The following is a 23,628-nucleotide window of genomic DNA, read 5'->3' as shown; positions in this document are numbered from 1 at the left end:
CCTCTGCCTTTCTCTCTCTCTCTCTCTCTCTCTCCCTCTCTAAACAAACAAACCAACCAACAAAAAACCAGAAAGAAAAAAAAAAAAAGAAAGAAAGAACACGTGTTAATGGACTTATCAGGACTGGAGAAGAAATTTTCCAGGAACACATGAACATGCCCTCCAAAGCCTCCTCAGAGAGCACTAGTTTTTGTTTGTTTGTTTGTTTTGGTTCTAAGAGAAGGAAGGAAAGGGTATTTCAAATGAATTAAACTTCTATGAGGAGACAAATACCACGAAAATGGATCTCTGCCCCAGTGAGGAGTCCAGTTTCTTGATGGACCTATGAAGGCAGTAAATTACAACCCTTTTGCCCAGGGCGTGGATCCTGGCACTGAACCTCTAGCCCACGGGGTTTATATGGTGCTCCAGGGACAGCAAGATCGTGGGGTTCACCCCTTCCTTGTCCCTGTTTTCTTCTGAAGATGAATGGCTAAGGCTTAGAAATCATGGGTCTCGGGGAACCCTGTGCATGTGACTGCAGAGTTTGTTTGCACTCCTGGTTTTTCACATAACCACAGATCCTTATCTATCTATCTATCTATCTATCTATCTATCTATCTATCTCCACAGATCCTTCTGTTTCTTACACTTAGGCTCCTTCTTGAATAGGGAAGAAAACTGTGGAATCCTAAAGCTCCCTGAGGCAGGCAGCTCTCCTGCTGTTGTCTGCTGGTGTCTGCTGAATTGCATCCCTACTTTAGAGAAGGAAGTGAAGTTCAGGGAATAGAAGCAAGCGCCTTGCCCAAGTCAGAATTCCTTAACCAGGAATGCTTATCGTGACCTTTACAGAAAAAACCTAGATGATGGTGAGGCATCACTATGCTTGGAACAGTGGAAGAAATAAGGGCTGGAGCTGTGTACCCCTGGGTCTTGTTTTTTTCTGTCTTCACAGCCCCGCCTAGGGCGGACACATAGACTATGCCTCCTGTAATCTCCCACAACAATTTTAATGCGACAAAGTAAAAAAGCCAGGCTGCTCTTTTTTCCTCATTTCCCATTTTTAGGTCCCTTTCAGCCTCCTCCCTCCTAGGATGGGAAGCCCAGGCTGAGTCCTACCATCACCACCCCGCCCCCATCCCCCTATCCCTCCGCCCCCATTCCCCGGTCCCTATGCCAAACAATCCCGGGGCTTCGCCTTCCAGGGACTTTACCCTTCACCCTATGGTGCACTTGCAGCTCCAGACTCATTACAGCCGCGACCTGCTTCCCATGAACCTCTGCTCTCCGCGCCAGCAGGGGCGCGCGCTCCCTACCCGGCAGTCCTTGCGCGGCCCGACAGAGCGGACACCCAGGACTCCAAAATGGCGTCAGTAGGTGAGTACTTGGAGCCGGTTAATGTTGCAAGGTTGAGGGCAGGACCCGTGGTCCGGAGTTCGGGGCTCAGCTGAACTGGGAGGGGAGGAGGCTGCGGAGCCGCCTGCCCTTCGCTCAGGGCCTTCCCTGTGGCCTCGCCGGAGGCGCACAGAGCCCTCTGCCCAGGGCCCTGCACCGTGCGACCCTTCTCCGCTCGCTCAGCCGCGCAGCCCGCCTGCCCAAGGGCCCGCGTCTCGACTGCAGCGGCGGGGGTGAGGGCAGCCGGGGGACGCGTCTGCGAGCTTGGGAATGCACCACCTCCGGCCACCCTTCCTCCTCGCTGAAGAATAGTGACCCCGCCGCTGCCCAGGCGCTTTGCATTTGAACCCTACGCGCAGTTTCTGCCCTTCTTTTCAAAGCTGAAGCTCAAATTAAGCTCCAGGAGGAGCGAACGCCTAGGACGGTTTCTGATACCACGTCAGGTTGGACGCATATATGTTGAATACCCGTTAACCGGCTTAGAGAGGGGAAGTGACTGACTCAAGGTCACAGTGAGAGGGCTGAGCTGAGATGTAAACCTAGGAGTCTGGGGCCTCTTGGTAAACTGAGCTTTAATCTCTGCAGACTTTTCAGTCACATGCATGTACAAATAAATCTACACTTACCTGACTGTGCACACTGATTTTGTGGGTGGTTTTTTTTTTTTTTGTACCGAAACCATGTTTTAGCCCTAGAGCCTCTCACCGTAGCGTTGTCAGTAAGTCCCTGTCTGGAAGGTTGATCCCATTTTATTTTATTTTTATTTTTTTAAAGATTTTATTCACTTGAGAGAGAGAGCACAAGCAGGGGAAGAGGGAGAACCAGACTCCCGCCGAGCTGGGACCCGGATGTGGGGTTCCATCCCAGGACCTGGAGATCATGACCTGAGCCGAAGGCAGAGGCTTAACCATTTGAGGCACCCAGGCGACCCCGTTGATCCCATTTTAAAGATGAAAATAAGGGTCAGAGATGTGTGGTCTGCCTGAGGCAGAGTTTTGATTAACCTATGTGTGTTTTACCCAATTTCTATATTCTTAATATCAGCCTGGAGAAATGAAGAGGGGATGAGAAAAGATGAGAATGATGCTATTCTTCCCATCTGTAAAAAAACCGGCACGAGAATATTTATCAGCAGTGGTTACGTTGTTTAAACAAGAGGACATGTGAAAAGGAAGCTTTGCAACTTGGCATCTTATTTAGGTAGAGTGAAGTGATGAGCACTGTGGACTAAGGATTAAACAATTTAGTACGTGTAAGGTACTTGAAGCACTGCCTGGCCTGCTGTTGAGTGCTGGTCATCTCACCTTCCGCTCTGTGACCTTTGAGCAGGGTCATGTCACATCTGGCCCATTCAGCATCAGCCTAGGTGAAGGAGTTGGAGTCCAAGTTTCTTAAGTACTGACAGTCTGTTAGATGGCATCGGTCACCGGAGCATAAAGCCACTAGTTCATTAGCAAATAAAGTGATGGAAATAGGAATCAACAGCGGTAGATAAGATTGGGTCAGCAAACTGTGGCCAGTGGGCTAGATTTCCTGTGACCTGTTTTTGTATGGCCAGTGAGCTAAGAATGGTTTTTAAACATTAAAAAAAAATGTTACAGACGTTTTGTGTGGCCTGAAATCTTTACTCTGTGGCCAACCCCCAGGCTGGATTTAGCACCAGAAGAGACTTAGCATTTTCATGCCTCTCCATATAGGTGGGCAGTATGCTTCTTTGAAGTCATAAAGTCAGGCCAGGGAGCCACCTACCATCCCAAGAACATGTGGTCCTTTCTAAACCTTCACTGAAAGTCTGTCATGACCACAAACTGTGTGTGGGGTTGCTCCCACCCTCACATAGCTCATAGGCAGAAAGACCGATAATTTCCATTTATAGAGTACCTACAGCCAATTACCAAGGTGGCTGCTGTTTTTTTTGTTTTTGTTTTTTTTAATACAAAAAAATTTTTTTAAAGATTTTATTTATTTATTTGACAGAGAGAAAGACAGCCAGCGAGAGAGGGAACACAAGCAGGGGGAGTGGGAGAGGAAGAAGCAGGCTCCCAGCGGAGGAGCCCCACACGGGGCTCGATCCCAGAACCCCGGGTCACGGCTTGAGCCGAAGGCAGACGCCTAATGATTGAGCCACCCAGGCGCCGCAAGGCGGCTGCTGTTCTTAACCTTATTTTACAAAGGATGAAACTGAGGCATAGAGGGCAGGAACTTGTCCAAGGGTGCACAGCAGCTCAGTGGCACTGAACCCAGAATACGTGACTCCCCAAGTCTGCTGTGTGAGCCAGCGAGTGCAGAGGGGTGTGCAGCATTGCAGGAAGTGTTGGGAGGGTTCCGGTTTGGCTGCCTAAGGACTGAAGTCTTTGTCTTCCATCAAGAGAGACAGTCTTGGAAAAAGTGTAGATTGACCTCTGATGAATCTGTTGATCCCTTGGGAATTTTATGATGGTGCTGTGTTTGGCTCTCTTTAAGCCTACTGTGAATTTTTTTCACCCCTGTATTTATACATTTCTTATTTTTTGTTAAGAAAACCCTCTTAATATGTCTAAATATATAGAAAAATAAATTTTAAATCGGCTGCTCTCTCCTGTGATGTGCCAGGCCACCCTGCCAGCCTCTGAATGTGGTCATGAGAATGCAGGGTATGTTTTCATAGTTTGTGGGCTCAGAAGTGACCTGATTTTTTTTTTTTTTTTTTGAGTGACCAGCCTATACCAGTCAAAAATACTTTTTGACTTAAAATACTGTGTTTCTTTTGTACACTTCCCCCAACATAATCCTGAAATGAAAAGCATTTTTAAACCTTTTATTACGGAAGATTTCAAAGACAAAGGAAACAATAATGTAATGAACACTTTACACTCATTACCCAGTGTCAACAGGTAGCAACATTCTGTGCTTCTAGTTCCATCTATACATTTGTCACGCACTCCCCACCATGTGGCAATACTTAAAGCCAGCGGTTTTAGAGTGACATGTTTGCGCTCCTCACTGCATGCAAGAAGGCTTTGGGACTGTAGCAAAGGTGTTGACTGTGTTCTTATTCGAGAAGAAATGTGATCTAGTCATCCTTCAACTGAGGCCTCTTGAACCAAATGAAGACAAAACTGGCATGTAAGAATGTGTACTTGTTAAACTTTTCTAGGAATAGCACGGACAGGGTGACAGACAAAGGTACAGGTCATTCTCAAATGACATTATTGTGTGGTATACTATCACTGACACTAACTCTCCAACAGATTTGGAACATATCCTGAAATTCATCTGAGACTATCTCATCTTCAAAAATACTACCAAACTAATCACATCACAGTTTTCTGTTTGTAAACGAACTAAAGAGTGCAATTAATCACTGAAGTCCTGTATGCTTAAAATGTCCTTAAGTTTGGTTTGTATGCCATTTCTTTTTCTGCTTCTGTCTTTTTTGTTTGCTTCACAAAGACCTTAATGACATTTCAACAAGAATGATACTAACAGTTTACAGTTCTGAGTACTGTTCCAAATGCTTTTACAGAGATTCTCATTCAATGCTTGGAATAAGCCATTTTACAGACAAGGAAACTGGAGCTCAAGGTTATATGGGAAGGTAGTACTAGTGCTTGAGATAAGGTGGGCAGGGAAGGAGGCCTTTTAGGGAATAACATTTTAAGTTGAGCTGGCTGTGTGATGATCCAGGAGCATAGCACACACAAAGGCCTCAGGTAAAGCAGCAGAAAGAGGTCTTGAGGAAGCATGCTGAGCCTGGTAAGATGAGTGGGTGAGACGGTTGTCTGGCGATAGCATGTTGGCTCCTGAGAGCAAGGCTGTCGTCTGCAGTCATTGCTGTGTCCACAGTGCATAGCACACTGTCTGTCATACAGTAGGTGCTCCATATTTGTTGGATGAGTCTAGATGGAAGGTTCGGGCCAGTTTGTTTGGCACAGGCAGCCTAAACCATAACCCTCAAGCTATGTATGCAAGTCTTGGGCTTATGCCTCCACCTGTCACTTGTGGTCTCTTGACAAACATTGGATCTGGTCCCTTTATTTTTATTTTTTTTAAGATTTATTTATTTATTTATTTGACAGAGACAGCCAGAGAGAGAGGGAGCACAAGCAGGGGGAGTGGGAGAGGAAGAAGCAGGCTCCCAGTGGAGGAGCCTGATGTGGGGCTCGATCCCACAACACCAGGATCACGCCCTGAGCCGAAGGCAGACGCCCAACGACTGAGCCACCCAGGCGCCCCTGGATCTGGTCCCTTTAGGCCAAGTGTCTCCAGATGTTCTCCAGATGACCCGTAGCAGATTAGAAGCTGCCAGTGAGCCTTGTATTTCTGTTTATGGCCCAGCAACCCTTGCCCTTTTGAAGTGTTGGGAGATGTCAGGAGATCTGTGGGATTCCCCTCAGTGGACTCTTGAGGCTGGTCCTTACAGTGCCTAAATCTTTCCTTGGATCCCCAAAATGGAGAAGAAACCTTTGAGTGATTTGGTCTGGCCCCTTCTGTGGTTGGTAATCTTTAAGGACAATAGACTTTGACTCCTTGCCCTGAAGAGGATACCTGCTCAGCAGCTTTTTAAAGTTGATCTCTCGGGAGGATAAGAAAGGAGACCATTCTCTTCTTATGAGCATCTGACGTTCGCAGTTCCGCCCCGCTCTGGTTCTCCCTGGTCCCCTTCCTATTTTACTCTTAAGCCAAGATGATCACCATGTGGCCTCCACCCCCAATGCCTTTGTGTTCTGTCCCCAGACTCTCATTAGAATATTATCTGGGGCTCACTGGACCATTTGGAGCAGTTTTTATTAAGTCGTTTAACATTTGCTGTCCCAGGTAGGATGTTTGAGTAGATAGCAGATTATCTTCAGGAGCATGGGAGCCAGACCTAAGGCTGAGCCCTGCCTCTACTGCCTGCGTGCTGTGTGAGCTTGGCCAAGTTGCCCAACTTCTCTGAGTCAGTCTCCCCCACTCCTTATAAAATAAAGGCATCAGCTTCTTGCTGTGAAGATTAAATGAGCTAATACATGTAAATATTAGTTTTGCAGTCATTATTCTGCCTTCCACTTGATTACTTAATTCTTCAGGGCCCTTAGGTTCTATTTTTACATAGTTATTCCCAATAAGTTGTTATTCAAATCTTGTTCATTAGTAAGGCTATCGCTTTATATATATTCTGGCTTAAAATAGTGAATTCAGTGTGATACATTCATAATATTCCTTGTGTGCAGCCTCTGTGTGGTGACTTTATTGAATGGTTGAAGTGACAAAAAAAGGAGGCTGTTTGTCTTACTGGAGGGTTTTCAGTGTGTGTTTTCTGCTCTTCCTTTTCAGTACCAGTGAAGGAGAAGAAGCTCATGGATGTGAAACTAGGAGAGCTGCCTAGCTGGATACTGATGCGGGATTTCACCCCTAAGGGCATTGCCGGAGCATTTCAAAGAGGTCAGAGCCTACAGCCGGGTGTAAACAAAAGCAAATGCCTGGGTCCTCTGGTCTCTCTTTGCTCTGAATTGATTTGAGCAGTCAAAGCCTTGTCTCAGACCAAAAAGTTGTGTAGAGAAGGACAGGGACAGACTGTTAGGCCCTGAAGGTCCATGTCTGATTCGTGATTGGTCCTCTCAGAGGCTGGCTCTAAGATATTTCAGCCAAGACAGTGTTTTCTGCTGCTTGGAATTGGTACCACTGCCTTCGTCTTAAGGATATGTCCATGAGCATTTTTATATCATAAGACTTTTTAAAGAGGAAAATGAGTTTGAAGCATAGTGGATATCAGTCCATGATGTAACGCTCATCCCCTTGCCAGGCAAAACTTCCAGATGTTTGAAATGATCTGTCCTTCAGGTCTGCGCACGGTCACATCAGTCCCGTGGGGCCCTTGTCCCCCTTCCAGGAATCAGAGACCCACATCAATCCATGGGGGCCTGTGTAGTCCCTGGCTTCAAGCCCCACCCCTCCTTCTGTTTTTCTTTCCAGTCCTGGCCGTCCTGTAACTCTTGTGTGTGGCTTGTTTTCCTTCTGCCCCGAGGCCTTCCCTTAGCTCAGATTAGAATTCTCTGCCTTTTCCCCATACTTAGTGACAACAGTCCCTGACTTCACAGCTTCCTTCACTGTTGTAAATCAGGGCCTTTTAGAATCATTTCATTCTTTTGTCAACCAAGCCACAAGCCCAAAGAGGGTAGAAACTGTTTCCTCACTGGGGGGGGCGCGGAGGGGTACCCAGCAAAGAGATGATCGCACAAAGCCTTCTTCCCTGACAGGCAGACCCAGCTGGCCTCAGCTAAGTGGCCTTCACTTAGGGTTGGATTTTTGGTCAGAATTAGGGTAAGAGGATCCCTAGGGCTGGAGGTGAAGGTGAGGTAGGATCAAAAGCTAATAGGCTGAGCCAAGTCTGTTAAGGTGAAGGCCTAAGCATAGGGGTAGGATCCAGGTGGGCCTAGCTGGGGCTTATCCTGGGCTCCCAGGGCAAGACCCATGGGGCAATGGTGCTTTTCCCTTCATCAGCCAGTGAATTTAGGGTGAGGGGCTTCAAGAGCCAGAATAGGACTGGGTCCCTGAATTTAAGCCAGACTTGACTTTGCACTGTGTGAAGCATTCACAGCAAAGCAGACAGTGGCCTCCTCTCCTGTTTGCAGGTTACTACCGGTATTACAACAAGTATGTCAATGTGAAGAGAGGGGGCGTGGCTGGGATTTCTATGGTGCTGGCAGCTTACGTGCTCTTCAACTACTGTCGTTGTTACAAGGAACTCAGTGAGTGTCTCTCCGGTCACCTTGCCCTCTGGGGTTTCTCATAGCTGATGGGACTGGTTCACTGTCGGGTTTACAAGTCCATCATTCTACGGCAGCTGAAAAATTGGGAGGGACTTACCCGAATATAGCATATAGGATGCTATTTTAAGCGACAAAATTGTGGCAAAGAGAGGAAAACTAACGTGAAGCCGGGATAAAGATAGTACTTGGGAAGCGTTCTGTAAGGTGCCGCAGGCTCCGCTGAGGGTTGGTGGAAAACTTTGGCTTCGTCTTCCCAGCAGCCAGTGCGAAGAGAAAAACAGGAGTGGTGCAATCCGGTGTCTGTGCGGTGTTCTGGAAAAGGGTAGCTTGTCCTGGGTCTGAAGCCGGAGAGGAGCTTGTGGGGCGGGAGATGGCGGTGGAGTGCCCACGGCAGCCCCCGCCACTCTGAAAGCCAGGGTCATGCTGGCTCTGAAGGCCAGGGGCTCCGTGGGATCCTTCTGGGAAGGAAGATTAGCTCCTGAGATGCCTTGTACCTCCAGGCAGGTTCTGGGTTATCTCCTGAAAGGGATTCTCAGGATGGCTTTAGATGTTAGCCTGCCGTCACCCAGTCATCTTGCGTTTTCACTACGCCTTTTAAGAAACTTACCATCTTGCCTTTCTGACTTCAGAACACGAGCGGCTACGCAAGTACCACTGAAGAGGGCCCAGTGTGGAGGCACATTCGGCATTCCTGACCGTGACCTTTGCCTGGCACCCTTGAATCCTTTCATATCCTAATTCAGAATTAGCATCCAATAAAAGATGACTGGTACTTGGTACTTGGACTGCTTCGCTGGTGTGGGCGTTTCCCTGCCCTCTTGGAGCTCCTGCTGTGGCAGCAGGGACGTGAAGGCTCTGCGTTCCCAGAGGGCGATTTTCTTGCGGACGGGCCCGGGCTTTGGGGCTTTGAACCAGCTCATGGGAGGTGGGGTGTCACCTGGTTTAGCCGGTCAAGTGCCTGGAGGGGTTTCCCTGCTCTTTGCACGTAGGCTATTCTAAGCACTTCTGGCTTTTTATCAGCTGATGCTTTTACATCAGAATGATGCCCTGAGTGCTTAAGAGTGCCTTCCCCTCCCCCATCTTCCTGCACTACAGAGGCTGCAGTAGTGTGGGCCCTCCTGGTAAGGAAGCTTTTTCCCTGTGGGATGATTCAGGGGAGCAGGGGAAAACACAGGCCCTGTACCCAGCCCCCTCATCCTTACCCTCCATCAGAGGTCATCGGTAAAGGGATGTGAAGGTCAGGGGGGTGTATGGTAAGAACATACGCTGCATGGAGTATAAAGGGTGAGATGCTGTGACTAATTATCTCGTAGAAGATCCGAATTTGAATAAGCAGGTATCATCCAACATCTGAGTTGGAGTAAGGAGACCTGCCACGTGGCTGTTACAACCAAAGGCCAAGCTTCCAGACTTTACCAGCTGCCAGTATAGAGGCCCTTCCTTCCCTGGCAGCATCCCTCCCCTCCGGCAGATTCACGGGTCGAAAGGGGACAAGCAAGCACCGACATCAAAGCTTCATGCTGGACATCTAGCGCGGCCAGCAGCAGGAGTCCTGTCCTTGGCGTGGGGTCCCTGAAGTAATGAGACGCAGCTTAAAAAATAAGCTTTAATCAACCTCATAAAAAGTGTTCTTGTAATGGAACTTGGATAGGCCCACTTGCCCAGCAGGCTGCAGGTGATGGTTTCACATTTCCAGGTTCAGGGGCAGGGTGGTCTCCGAGGCCAAAGGTGAGGGACGCACTGATGCTTGGCGGGACAGGAGGTAGGTGCACAGATGGACCGCGTCCTCTGTTTACTGGGTGCTGTGCAGTTCCAGCTGAAGGTACACCTTGAGATATACCACTGTCAAGTAAGGCGCTCCGAGGAAATCAGCCCAGAGGAAAAAGACCCTCACACCTGAGAGCCCTGCGCCCTTCCTCTCAACTACTGCCAGCTTGGAGCAGGACCAGGCCGAGGCAACAAGTGCACTTAAGTTTGCCCTGAAGGGCTGCCTTGTTCAAATCCCATGGATAGGCACGGCTTCTGGATTCAGCAGGACATGGAGGAAGCAGGCATGACCTGGCCGAAGCTTTAAATGATCCACCAGCCCCCGGGGTCACCAAGAACTGGTGTTTAATGAGGAGGCCTCGAGGGGAAGGGCTGCCTTCCATACAGACTGCTTAGCACAAGCCCTTCGCCACAACCTCCTCCTCTCCCCAGAGGGCCATGTGCAGGGAGATCCGGACAGGAGGTGTGGACGCTAGACAAACATGATGCCAACTTGGAAGGACCAAACTAGAGCACTTGTCCCCTTTTAAAAAAAGATTACAGCAAAATGATAGGGAAACTGACAGACGTAGCCCCTCAGAACGATAACCCCGGCGTGCCTGCCTGCCAGCCCCAGCCAGCGTTGCACCAACACTGGCATTAAACGGTTCAATGCACGCTCCCAACAGCGGGGCCCTCTGGGCTGCTCTGAGCTGGCTCCAGCTGCTGTCACTGTCCACTGAGAAAGGCCAAGTGCCCTTTGGTGCATCTGTTAGCGTAGTGTCCTTTCTCGCCACACTGGGAACAGCAGGAAGGGAAGGAGGGAGACAGAAAAAACCACCGTTTTCAAATGCAATTTTCAAGTGAGGCTGTACCCACCAAATACCAGATGAGGGATGGGACTCTGAAATTCTCAGTGGTACAGACATTGATTCAAACACGAAGGAAAAGGAGCTCCAAAGCTACAGTGGCCCAGAAGCTTCAGCACCTCAGCAGATGGAAGGGAGGCTGCAGAGCCAGAGGAGGATCTGAGGGCACACAGCAGGGAGAGCTCCCGCAGGCTGGGCCCTGCCCACACGGGCCTGTCCACGGAAGGTCTCTCATGGTGGGTGGCAGGATGATGAGAATCCCATGGCACCAGAGCTCCCCCACCTGCCTGGGGACCAACCCCTCTGTATGGCTGGCCAGTCACTTACCTTTCTGAGGCACTGTTCTGGTGACAGGAGGCAACAACGTGAGAGAAGCCACCAGGCTCCTCCCCCCAACTCGGGGACTCGTTGCGGTGGACACAGGGTGGGCAGCACCCAGTTTTCCCTCCTGGCTCTTGCATAAGCCTAAGCTACCCCAGGGACAGGTTTGTTACAGGAGCAGAGAGATGGGATAGTCTTGGGCGAACAGACCCAGAGCATCCCTTCAAAAATCTAGCACTGACTCTGACCTGTCCCGGCTCTGATTATCCCGGCCCTTCCTTAGCTTCTCTTCATTTGTTCTTGTTACTCAGAAGCAGAAGGGATTTAAGATGTTGAGCGGTAGCCTCAAGCACTGAACAGGGGGTCGGGAGGAGACAGGTGGAGGCACCCACTTGGCACTAACTCACCTAGGGCCCTCCCGGTCCCGGCTCCCTCAGCCTGGAACACCGGGCTCTACCCAGGCCGCAGCCCAGATCTCCTGCCTGCTCTATCTCCTGACCCCGCAGGCCCCATGTTCTCAAGTCTGTCTGATCTGTAGGTGTGACTGTGGATGAGTGGCCTGTGTAGCTGCCAGCTGGCGCTGAGACTGATGAGATAAGCAGAGGGAAGGACCAACCGGGCGCCTGCTCACAGCATCTGCCATGTTTATGGGCCTCCACCGCCGATCCTGGAGAACCCAGGATTCCCACAAGGTGCCTGTGTCAACTATGAAGTGCCCGTGGTGAGAAGCAGGTGTTAGGTTCTGGCTCCCCCTAAGTTCAGGATGCAGGAGAGCCTGCTGCAGGGTGCGGGGCGCCAGGTTGCCAGCTACACTGCCTCAGAACACCTGCATTTCCTCGTACCTGAGAAGTGACTGGTCGGAGGCACACCCCCCCTTTCTGTACTCTCCTCACCTGGCGGGGTTCAGGCTCAGAAATCTCTGAGGCCTTTAGTGATTGGGGCACCTGCTGTCCCCTCCTGGGAAAGCGCTAGCATTCTGTTTCAGTAGGGTTGGCACATAGCACGGGCTCGGTGAGTGTCTGACGGCTGTGGGAAGTGGCTCAGCCTTTGTTGAGGGAAAGTTCTAGGAACAATTTAAGCTAAGCATACGCCTCCTGACTCGGACCTTCTGCTTGTAGGCACGGACGCCGCTGCTATCAGGTGAGAGCTCACAGATGTCGAAGTGTTAGATTCAGCACTGCTTGTAGCAACAAAAACTAAATTGCTACCAACAGAGAACTGGCTAAGTAAACTGCAGTTCTGTTACGCACCCAGTGAAACAGATTAGATGTACGTACACTGACACAGAATGATCCACAACATATTGTCGAGAAAAAAAGACTACAGGATGTTATACTATCAGGGCCTATTTATACTAAAATATACTTTCCTTGTGCTTGTGTAATTAAGGTTTGGCACAGCATTCCCCACGTGGGGTGTAAAAGAGCATCAAAACCAAAAATCGTACATGACACGTGGAATCAAGTGGCTGTTTTAGGAAAGGTGGGAATAGGAACAACACTCTGCACCCAAAACATCTGTGTGTCATCTAAATGTTTTTATCAAAAGCATGTACTAACTTTGCATTTTGTCTAAGAATCCCCAACTCTGAAGTTTTTGTGGCCTAGCTCTATTATCAGTTGTTTCTGCTGACTTCCCTCAGTGGTGGTGGTGATTTCCTTCTAGGTTTTGTGATTAATTACGAATTCATTCTTCAGAACTCTAGCTGTGGGAATTATGTGTGGTCGGGGTTAAGAATAAATTCCTTGTAGAGCCAGGCACCAGGGGCCCACATTTGGGGCTGTTTCAGTTCGGAAAACTCAAGTTTCTGGCTTTCCAGCCCTCACCGGGGTGTGAATACAGCCCCGAACTGACGAAGGGTCCCCTGGTGACTGTTAACTCTCAAGGCACTTACCTCCCTGCTTTCCATCCAGAGCCAAGAATGAGACAAGTTTTCTAGTAGGTTTTTAAAAAGTTTACCCTTTCCCTGAGGGGGTGTGTGTGTGTGTGTGTGTGTGTGTGTTGGGGGGGGCGGAGGGGTGAGTTCTAATCTGTTTTCTTCCTCTGTGGGCTTAAAGCTCTGTCCCCTTCCCTTGGGGACGCCCCTGCGCGATGTGAGGACAGGCAGGGGCTTAGGGCTTACTCCCGCCCCGGGACTTGTGCTCCTACTTTATTCCCAGCCTCCCTTTGCCCAAGCTCCGTCCTTTCCTTCAACAGCATATGTGATCGTTCACTTGGCCTTGGTGTGTCGTGGAAGGAAGCAGGATGGTCTCTAGCCCACCAGAGTAGCCCATTTTCACTCTTATGGTCCAGAAACAAAGATGTTATCATTTTTCAAAATGAACTATGTGCGGAATGAAGGAGTGGTCCCCCCTACCCCCCCCCCCAGCCCTGGGACTCACCTTGTAACAGGTGACCTGCTCCAGCGGCCGGGGTCCCCGGTTGCCTGCGCTGCTGTTTTGACTCTGCATGACCCCGATGACCTGCGGGGCTCTCTGCTGGTTGGGAGAAGAGTTCTGACTCGTTAACTGGATCAAGGAGGACGACCTTTGTAATGGCGGATTGTTACTTTGCTGGAAAGAGTTACACAACACGGTTTTACTGTGGAAAACACGTGCACGCAGACTACCAATGGGGACAGGAAAAAAGAGGGCGGGACTGCTCCCGCACGACCAGCAGGAAGAAGGGCTTCCGTGGTGGCCCCGCTCAAGACAGCAGGCAGAAAAGAAACATCTGGTGATGATGGCAGGAGCCGCTGCCCGAAAAACACCATGCAGACACACAAAAACGAAAAATAAAAGTAGAAAAGAAAACACCAAAGAGACGAGGAGGTCTCTGGGGCGGCGGGGCGAGGGCATGAGCAGGCCTTACTTTTGTTTCTGAGGTTCTAGCTTCAGGTCAGGATGAACGCTTGGTTCAGCCAGATGTTTAGTAGCCTACACGGCGAGCAACAGTCACAGAAAAACAGTTGGAGGCTGACATGCTGACCTGCGGTCTAGGGGCTGAGAGGGCCCTCCACTAGCGAGTCATGTGAGCAAGGGGGACGGGGGCTCCCGGGGTGGGAACTGGACAGCTAGGCCACCTCCCAACCAAGAGGGTTCCTGGCTCCGGCCCCCATAAATACAGGAGCAGTGAGCTAGAAACCCCCGGGTTGTCATGGCTGTTCCCACACTCAGGAATTCCTGGCTTTGGGAGGAGTTCTGAGTTATCCCACAGCCGCCTGAGGGTGGGGGTCAGTGCAGTAAGTCCAGTTGGCCCCATGCTTAGCCTGTGGCACTCGAGGATGGACAGGGCTCTGGCAATGGGCTCAGCATTCAACCAAGTAAAAGGTAAGGATTCAAGATCAGTAGGCGGGTTTACTCAGCCAGTTGAGACCCTACTTAGTGCACCTGGCCAGCCTTTCTTCTGGGTCCCCAACCCTCCACTCCCATAACCAAATCCAGGGTGCCCTTAGTTTGGGGGGAGGGACTGCTGCAGATTCCCATTTGTCTCTGGCATCTCTCCCTCTCATGCTTGAGAGGATCAGCCCATCGCTGGGTTATGGGACCCCCTTGTCTAGGAAGGTGGAGCCAGCTGGTTCTTCAGCCCTGTTCCCAGCCCCCACTCCCAGCCAGGAGCCCCCACACGGGGCAGCAAGGGCACTGGTACAAGTGGGAGAACTGATCAGCCCCGGGTCTGCTCCCAGGCTGCTCCTGCCCAGTTGTGGGACCTTAGGTGAGGCCTGACCTCGAGGACTTTGTTTCCCTGTTTATAAAAGGAAGGACGAACCAGAAGCAAGAGCAGCAGACCCGGGGCGCTCATGCTGCCCTCCACTCTGACTCCCAAGGGGGCGCTGCTGAGCCACTCGCCAGGCCAGAGGGGAAGAGAAGCCACGTGGGCATTCAGCTCTAGCAGATAGCCCTCCACCTCTCGAGGGAGATGCAAACTGCTCTGCTCCCCGAATTTTCTGCTGGAACTCAGGGTGACTCCCCTTCTGTCCCACTTCCTCCCCTGCCTCTCACATGTTGCCAGCCGAGTCTGTGGCTGACTGCACACCGGGGCAGGCACTGCCAGGGCCGGCAGCACTACCAGGCCAGGGAGGGGCCGGGGCACGGTACCTTTGTTGGAGGCTGCGTCTGCTGTGGCAGTGGGGGCTGCTCGGTGGTTCCCATTGGCAGTTCAAATCGAGGGCTGGTCACCCCGCAGCCGGAGGGTATGAGAACAAGGGGAGGAGAAGAGGGGATGAGAGAGGGGCCAGGCCAGGCACTGTTCTCAAATTCTGGCCCTAGAAGATCACAGGCAGCTTCTGCCCGGGCACAGAGCAACACGGCTAGACGGGGGGCGGGGGAGGGGGGTGCTGGCTCTCAGCTCTGTCCCCGAACCCTCGGGAAAGAGGCGAAAAGAAAAGACTGACCTGGAGTCAGACCCAGCTCTGCTCACACCTAGCTGTGGGACCTGCACCAAGTGCTGCTTCCCCACAACACACACCCTCTCCTGAGGGTCTAGCTCAGCTGCCAGACCACCTCTGACAAGACACACTCCCTGGCTCTCACCTAGCGAGTGGGACTAAGTCTGCAGCACCTGCCACCTGCCCACTGTGTGGCAGTGACCGGAATCCTGTGCTTCTGTGCAGGTGTCAGTGGGGTGGACGGAAGCAGCCTGGGGACTGGGGGACGAACTGTTCTGCGGTCCCAGCAGAAGTCTGACTCCACAACCACCCAAAGTGACAGGTATGCACTAAGGCCCAGGAGAGGAGCTCTGAGCCCTTCTGGGCAAGGAGCACCCAACTTCAGAGGCCACACACCTGTCTCTGACCAGGTGCCACCCTTACCACCATGTGACCCTGGCCGGTGGCTGAGCTCTGAGCCTCAGTGTTCTCATGTGTGAAATGGGGACATTTTCTTTTCTCTTTTACACACAGACTTGTGAAGAGCTATATGAACTAGTGTATGTGGAATCTCAAGGTCCTTGCCTCCATAGAGGAGGCCCCCAAACTGGTCTCCTTCCTTTAGGAGGTTCTTAATCAGAGGTCCCTAAGTGACATGCTAGACATGAGCTTTCCTGGAGCACCGAGGCCAGCTTTCATCAGATCTATGACCCAGGAAAGGTTACGTGCTGGGCTAAACAGAGCCACCTCTGAACTTGGGGAGCAGCAGTGGCCTCTGCCGCAGGCCCTGTGGTGACACCACGCAGTGATCAAAGGCCATGTGGACCCAGGAAAGATCTAGAGGGCAGCAGGGCCTGGGGCAGGAGCAGGGTGGGGGAATAGGGTCTGGCTACTCACTGCATGAATTTACACGAGGGCCCCTCCGGGCAGAATCCCACGAGGTAATTCACACAGATGACTCTCCGCGTGTGCCGGTGCCTGCACAGGGGACCTGCAGAGCCAAGCGTCCGGGACATTCAGATGCCCTGCTTCGGGGGATGCCCTCGTGCCCCTGTGCTGGTCACAGCCCTGCCCGCACCACTGCCTGGGGCGCAGAGAGCAAGAGCAGGGCTCCACATGCTGGCTCTGCCTTGTATCCACTCACAGGGGACAGCGGGCAGGACCCTTCAATGCTAGTTTCCTTATGGAAAATACAGGAGAGAAGGCAGTCCATGTGGGAGCACTGGGAGGCTCAGGTGAGCTGAGGGTGTAAAAAAGACTCACTAGCCCCAGACGCCTAACACCAGGTTTTGCTGGGACAGGTAGAGGGTCGTGTGGGCAGAGAAAGAGAGGACCGGCCTCTTGCTGGGGGGCCCAGCCACCCCGACACCTACCATGCTTGCAGAAGCCACGGTCGTACCAAGGGCAGTCCTTGATCTTGGACTCGGGGTCGATGTGCAGGAAGGGGCACTCCTTGTTGCTGCACTCCCCTGCAGGGAAAGCCAGACACACATCCACCTGGGGCAGCTCGAGGAGAGCTGGACTCAGACCCACCTCGGCTTTTCTCAGGGCCGGGACCTGCTGTGTGGCAGAGGGCCAGGTGCTTCTGGTGTCGCCTCCTGGCCTGGCGAGTCCTGAGACCCAGGGCAGCGTCGCAGAGCCTCAAGTCTCCTGACCCATACGTGGACTACGTACAGGACCGGTACATGGTGCCTCCCTCTCACGTGTCCATGCTGCCTTGAAGGTCAATGACCCAGAGCCAGGCACAGGGTACACACTCATCAAATAACTTATGGCTCTACCCCTTACCTAAAAAGGGGTACCCTGGACACTGTGGGGGGGCCCAAATGTGCAAAGGCACCAACTGAGTCCAGAAAATGACTGGTCTACTCTGATCCGCCCTTCCCATCTACTAGCTGGGACGGGGGAAAGGTCTGAGGATTCTGTCTTTCAGGACAAAAGCAGGGAAGGCTTGGGAACTCAAGGCTGGATCCCTGTGGTCAAGTGCGATGGAGCCTTTGTGATGACAGCTCCTCTCGGGAGCAACTGGCCCAGCTGGCCGGCAGCATCTGTCATCCAAATACAGGAACTGCCCAGCTGGGCAGCCTCGCCACCTCCACACTTGCCCTCCCGGACCCACGTTACACACGAAAGGCCAGTCTGACCACTGCTGGTCAGAGAAAACGCCAACTCTTTCCCAGATGCACCAGAAGTCCCTGTGAGGTCGAGCCCACCCCTCCCCAGGCTCCTCCTCCCCCAGCCACACTGGCACCCCAGCTATGGCCCCCCACGACTGGCCCCTTCTTAGCCTTCTGATCCCAGCTCCACTCTCACCTCCTCAGAGAAGGCTTCCCTGACCATTCAGCCTAAAGGACACTATGGTCCTCATGTGCTCCCATCGCTGTCTATCAAAGCACTTCTTGCATATAATTTCCATCTTTGTCTCACTGGTGTCAGCTGTCTCTTTCCCTGGGCTGCTAGGGCAAAAGCACCACGGGCCAAGGACTGGGTCTGTCCTGTTTACTAGGACCCTCACTTGTGTCACAGGCGACAGGAGCTGTAGACAGTACATGCACACCAGGCCAGGCTCTGTAGGGAAAGGGCAGGCAGGGGTGCATCAGAGGCATCAGGGGGGTTGCCCGGGCCAGCAGGAATGAAGGAACCCCGGCCAGCCCACAGAGGTGCCCTTGAGAGTCTGCCCCCTTCTGGTGCTGGTTCCAGTGCTGGTATGGGGGGGCGGGGCTGGGAAGCCTGGGTCCTATTTCTGACCCTCTGTGCTTTGACTGCACAGCTTATGCTACCTCTACAAAAAAAAGCCACAACTATCATGAATAAACCGGTGGGCCACCCCTGCTGGGCTGCTGGAAAAATTAACGGCTCCTGATGACACTGCTTTGAAGGAGTGCAGCACACGCCCAGCCCCGCCCAGCCCACCCCAGAGAGTACAGCAGGCGTCCAGCCTCCCGCGGGGCCCCTGCACAGGGCCGGCAGTCCCAGGGCCAGAGCCCACCCTCATCCTGACCGACAGGGCTCCTTCCCGCGCAGCCTGGCCCCCAGCAGAGATGGGGGATAATTCTAGTGCCATCAGGGAGCAGAAGCGCTCTGCTGAGCCCTGGCCCACCCTGTTCTCCATGCAGTCCGCTCAGGATGGGAAAGGGCATGTGTCTCTACACAAGGATCAAGGTAATCTCAAGGTGATGAGTGGAGCTCTTTGCCACCAGAAGACAGCCCCCTGTTTACACACTACTACCTGGGATTACTTTCCCAGAGAGCAGGAGCCAGCTGAGGCCCGAGGGACAAGGAGTGGCCATGCTGGAAGCAGCAGCTGATTTAGGGGAAAAGGCCACTGGGAGCAGAAACAAGGCCTCCACCCAGCTGCACTGCACACTCACCCACCACGTGACCCTCCACGGTCTCCCAAACTTCCCAAAGTACTGGAAACTAGAGGGCCAGCTGAGGCTGGTGGGCACGGCCTAAGGTTCTGAAGCCGGAAAGCTGGGAGACGGCAGAAAGTGGGGGCGCCTGAGCAGCTCCTTCTCCCCTGGGGCTCCCGAGGCCGGGCGGCTGCTTACCAAACTTGGAGTAGAAGTAGCACTCGGGCATCTTGGTCATGTCGTACTCGTGCAGGAACTCACACTGGTCCCCCTTCTTGCACAGCCCCCGCAGCCAGTGTTTGCACACGACGGTCTTCTCACCGCTGATGTGGCGGAATGGACACATGCCCCCTGCCAAGGAAGATGCGGGGCTGTGAGGAGGGCGGGGCCTTCATCCCACACGGCCCTGGAGTACCTGAGAGGGACACGTCCTGGAAGGTGGTGGCTGCCTCTGGCAGAAGGCCATGCAATGTCAGGCAGTACAGAGCCACACATCTTAAGTTGTAGTACTTACTTGATGTCAGCGTGTTTTGGAAAACCCTAAATGAAACACCGAATCATGATTTCACAGACATCGCCTTAACAGGCCTAAGGGTGGTGGGAGAATGAGCGTATTTCTTAACTGAATTATAGTTCTAGTGATACACAGAGATGGCCAAAAATTGTAGGGGTAGTAAAGACTGGGGTTTGAGAAACACAACACTTTATAAAAAACAGAAGGTAAAGAGGCGGCAGAAGCCTGGACTCAAAGCGGGTTCCAGCTGTAGTTGTAAGTGCCCACTTGGCATCCAAGAATTAAGAAAGAAAATCAACTTCGGAATTGAAGAAATGCATTGTATACAAACTGGGGGAGGTGTGCCTTCTGTAGCAGGACCTGAGCAATCAGCCACCAGAGGGGACAGAGCCAGACCCTCGGAAACTCGTATTTCTAACTTGTGGCCTGGTGGGACCACTGGGAAGGCCCAACCAGAGTGAGGTTGTGACTCGGCAAGACCTAGACCAGCCCCTTCTAACAGAACTTTGCACTGAAGTTCTCCATCTATGCCGTCCAGTATGGCAGTCACTGGCCACATGTGTTAACTAACTAGTAGCCACATATGGCCGGCCAGTGGCTACTAGGTAGTTAACACAGAGCCAGCCACAGTGCCCTGTGTTAAGGACAGCTGTCTGACAGAAGGTGGCGGGTCAGAAGGGCAGAATTACCGAGCACAGACACAGGAAGAAGACCAGGGGCCCAGTGGGCGATGATATTCCAACCAGACAGCCCCAGGTCAACCTGGTTGATCTACCCAGCAGGTCTATCGTTTCCGTGGTAAGTGACGGAGTTATAGAACCAAACTTGCCAAAATCATCCATTAAAACCATTCCTATGCTCTAATCCTGTGCTCCCTACTCACTGATTGAAATTTAGTTTCCAAATAAATTTGCCTACAGGAAGAAAAATGCCCAGATCTATACCCGGCATCTAAGCTCCCACCCAGCAATCGGTCTCCTTATGAGTTGGTGGACAGTCTGGTTCCAGCAGCCTCTGTTGGAGCTCGGTTAGTATGAACAAGACTCCACAGGACAGACTACTGTAGGGGTTTTTGATGACATGAGGCAGAGGACAGTGAGCTCGTGTAGACTGTAGAAGCAGAAAGGCTGGGGTTTAGACACTGGCTCAGTCACTCACTAATGCCGTGATCTTGAAAAAGTTCCTGAACACCTCGGTGCATGGCCTTTCTGTCCATGTCACAGGTCAGCTTGTGGCCACAGGCAAAGTGAGGTGAGGAGGCCAACTCAGAGTGAGGTTCCGTGCTGTGTTGTAGATTTCGGGCAGAATACCCCCTCATGTTCCTAGCCAGTCCGAAGCACAGTAATTTCATCTAGGGACACTCACTCTTAGTCTGCAGAAAGCAATGCGAGCCAGAGGCCTGAGGGTCTAGAGTCTGCTAGGGGGCAGGGTGGTGGAAAGCACCTCGGGAGGAATGTCAGGGAGCCAGGGGTTTCTTACCTTTGCCACAGGCAGCTTTCAAAAAGAATTCGCAGACAGCAGCCCCCGACTCTGCAGGAAGGAAAGGAGAAGCATCAAACAAAGTGAGGTGTGCCTGGGGACAGCTGAAGACATAGGGAGGGGACCCTTCTGGCCTTTGACTTGTGAAGGGTTCAGGGTACAGGAAACAGACTGGCAAAAAAAAATGCAAGGCCTGGCAAGCACAAAAAAAAGCCGTTCATTTCAGTCACTCCCTGCAAAATGAGACACCTATGCTGAGGGCGGTCATTCTGAGAGCCTCCTATAAGCAAGGTGCTTTCAAGGAGTTAGGAGTGGGTGTGGAAGGACGGGGCACAAGATCACAGATGTTAATTACCCCCAGGTCAGACTCGGACCTTCCAGAGGGCTAATTCACGGGCCCTTTAACAGGAGGCAGAGGGAGGGAATGAGCTCACAGGAAGAACAAACAGTTGTGGGGACTCCGAGGAGGGACAAGCTCCAGAGAAGGGGTGTGGTGCCTCAGAGGCGCTATTCCGGAGGGAAGAGCATAATGGAAGACACAGAGGCAGAACTCCGCCTGCCCATGATCTAGTTCATGGCGGGGCAACACCAACACACAATTATTAAAGGCTCAGTCTTCTACTTCCAGAGGCAGCCAGTTCAGGTGAGGCGAGCTACGGAATAAAGGCTGAGTGTGATGTCAGTCAGTGACTCAGGGGGCAAGCCTCTGCAATGAGCCCAGGAATTCACTCGCCATGGCGGCTAGAATAAATGGTCCGTGGCTTCATAAACAGGTTTCTCTATCAGCAGGCATGTGGGAGTTGCTGAAAATCCACCAACAGCATCTTGGAAAGCCACTTTCATACCTCTCTTCACTAACCTGAAAGAGATCCCTTGGATTCTCAGAAGTGGCAGATTTTGCTAGGACAGGTTTAAGGCTGTCAAGGGGGTATCACTCGTTTGCATCCCAAAAAGCTTAAAAAGCCAAAAAGTTGTCACCCATTTGCATTTCAAAAGGTTGAAAAAGCCTTACATTAAGAAAAGCATCCTAGAAGAGTATTTCTGGGCTCTTCTCAGAGGTTAAGGTTGCTTCATTCCTTGAAGCCAGAAGTCCACAGTCCTGGGTCTCAGGCAGACAGGTTAAGAGTATGCCTTCAGGGAAGAACTGACAATTCCTCCCAAAACCAAGATGACACTGAAGTGCCAGGACAGAGGAGGAAGGAGGAAGGGTCGTGGCCTCCCAGGGCTGTAACACACTGAACTAGATCCGTGGGCAGGCAGAGCGCTGAGGGTGCCTACCAAGTCTGAGGCCCGAGCCAGGGCAGGACCTGTGGCTAGGCACGTCCTTGATCCACCTTAAAACAGGTATGTGGGCCCCTCGCTACTGCGCCTGCCTTCAGACTCAAGTATGTGTGGTGCCAGGCTGGAGAAGGGTAGGCAGGAAGGAGCTGCCCCGCATGGATGGTTCCATGGCCTCAAACTAGTGCCATCAGAACAGGGAAAGGCCCCATGTGCAAAGGTGGATGTGCACGCACAAGCAAGAAGTGATCACGTGTGTTGAGGGGTCTGCTTATAAGATGTGTATAGTAGAGATGCAGGTGGTGTGTGTATAAGATAAAGTTGCCAGGTAGGTCTCGTGGGTAGAAGCAATATCTCACACAGAAGCGTCAGCATGAGTGGGACAACTCAGGTCCTGTGTGCATGAGAAGTGTGGCCACTTGAGGGGAATGAGGCTGCAGGGAGGCTCTTCCAGGCCATGGACCAGTGGGAGAACGGGGGCCTCTGGCAGTCGTAGGGCACAGCACAGGGAACTGCAGATTGAACCAGTCAAGAACACCGGAGAGCTAACCTGACTCCACCATGTACTGAGTCGCCAGGGACCAAGTGGTTTTTGGCAAGTCCCTTCCCTCACCCAGGCCTCAGATGCCCCATCTGTGGATTGAACGCAAGGTCCTCTAAGCTTTAATGCTACAACATTAGATTCTAAGTGTGTCCAGAAAGGAGAGAAGAAAACTGCTAGTTTTCTTTAAAGTGCTAGACATCCACCTAAGTTGGGGGGGGAGGGGTGGAGGAGGCAGGAGCTATCATCTGAAGGTGGAGAATGAAGGGAGCTCAAGCAGATGCCCAGGTGTGATGAATGGCCCAGAATTGGGGTCCAGAGAAAAAGTGAGGGATAGGCTCCCAAGAGTGCACATCCTAGAAGAATGGAGGTTGAGAGTCTAACTGGTAATCTACAGAGAGGGACAGGTGGGTCTTCCTCCAGCAAGACTCCTCCAACCGCCCAGTTTTGATGAAAGCAAGGAGAGGATGATCAAAGTCGGGGGCTGGAGGTGGAGAGGGGGAATATCTAATTATTTTGTTTTAGTTATGGGAGGGAGTAATTTCCAATCCGGGACACCCGCTTTCATTCAAGACTGATTTGAACAGCCAGACATGGTCCTGTCCTCCTGAAGGTTGTATTAGAATAGCCCCAGGGGTTCAAAGACTGGAGAAAGGGGGGCTCCCGAGTCTGAATGGCGGAAGGGGAGTCCCAGGATTGGAGGTGGGTAATTCCAGGACCGATGGGGAGAAGGCCCCGGGACCCAGGGAGAGGGCGTCCCGAACCGAGGGGGAGGGGTCCCAGGGCCAAGTCGGTCGCGCCCCTCGCCCGCGGCCACGGCCCCGCGCTCACTGTCCATGCCGGGGAAGGGCAGCGGCTGTGCCCCGAGTTGCTGCTCCACTGCGATCTCCAAGTCGAACTTGATGTGGTCCACGCTGGCGATGATTTCCTGCATGGCGGCGGCGGCGGCCACACCGGCCCGACTACCCCTCAGGTCCCTCGCCGCCCTCACACCTCTACCCGCCACCGGCCCCGCCGCACACGGTCCTCCGCCTCCTTGCCTCGCCGCCGCCGCCGCCGCCCGAGGGATGCCGGGAG

At 52.4% G+C, this 23,628-nt stretch overlaps 2 protein-coding genes across 4 annotated transcripts; one reads left to right on the top strand and one right to left on the bottom strand.

The window, feature by feature from the left end:
- Positions 1-1,236: 1,236 nt before the first annotated feature.
- On the top strand, positions 1,237-8,884 carry ATP5MF (ATP synthase membrane subunit f). The gene is made up of 4 exons (XM_008698361.2): positions 1,237-1,356; positions 6,670-6,777; positions 7,968-8,084; positions 8,735-8,884. Exons 1-4 carry the CDS (start codon positions 1,344-1,346, stop codon positions 8,761-8,763), a joined length of 267 nt encoding a protein of 88 aa, XP_008696583.1. The 5' UTR covers positions 1,237-1,343; the 3' UTR covers positions 8,764-8,884.
- A 1,496-nt stretch (positions 8,885-10,380) lies between these two features.
- CPSF4 (cleavage and polyadenylation specific factor 4) lies at positions 10,381-23,608 on the bottom strand. Of its 3 annotated transcripts, none has more exons than XM_008698362.2 (8): positions 23,383-23,608; positions 20,733-20,783; positions 18,938-19,090; positions 16,760-16,855; positions 16,284-16,377; positions 15,118-15,190; positions 13,423-13,593; positions 10,381-10,649 (listed from the first exon to the last, which is right to left on the bottom strand). In XM_008698362.2, exons 1-8 carry the CDS (start codon positions 23,483-23,485, stop codon positions 10,581-10,583), a joined length of 810 nt encoding a protein of 269 aa, XP_008696584.1. In that variant the 5' UTR covers positions 23,486-23,608; the 3' UTR covers positions 10,381-10,580. The 3 variants fall into 3 exon arrangements, with proteins under 3 accessions (XP_008696584.1, XP_008696585.1, XP_008696586.1); XM_008698363.2 differs by having other exon boundaries at positions 13,423-13,518; positions 23,383-23,606; XM_008698364.2 differs by having other exon boundaries at positions 13,423-13,515; positions 23,383-23,605.
- Positions 23,609-23,628: the final 20 nt, after the last annotated feature.

Source organism: Ursus maritimus, unplaced genomic scaffold (genome assembly GCF_017311325.1).
Source record: "Ursus maritimus isolate PB19 unplaced genomic scaffold, ASM1731132v1 scaffold_2, whole genome shotgun sequence".
Taxonomy (NCBI): Eukaryota; Metazoa; Chordata; class Mammalia; order Carnivora; family Ursidae; genus Ursus; species Ursus maritimus.
Note: the sequence above shows the minus strand (reverse complement) of the source record. Positions and strands in the feature narration are given on the sequence as shown.

Bases quoted from the DNA above. Each gene is read 5' to 3' on its own strand.
- CPSF4 (XM_008698362.2), bottom strand. From the start codon at position 23,485: ATGCAGGAAATCATCGCCAGCGTGGACCACATCAAGTTCGACTTGGAG. The intron at 19,091-20,732 runs GTAAGAAACCCC...CTTCCTTGGCAG, and splicing joins GAAAGCTGCCTGTGGCAAAG to GGGGCATGTGTCCATTCCGC. The intron at 15,191-16,283 runs GTGAGTAGCCAG...CGGGGTGACCAG, and splicing joins CCCTCGTGTAAATTCATGCA to CCCTCGATTTGAACTGCCAA.
- ATP5MF (XM_008698361.2), top strand. The intron at 6,778-7,967 runs GTCAGAGCCTAC...TCCTGTTTGCAG, and splicing joins TGCCGGAGCATTTCAAAGAG to GTTACTACCGGTATTACAAC. The intron at 8,085-8,734 runs GTGAGTGTCTCT...TTCTGACTTCAG, and splicing joins TCGTTGTTACAAGGAACTCA to AACACGAGCGGCTACGCAAG.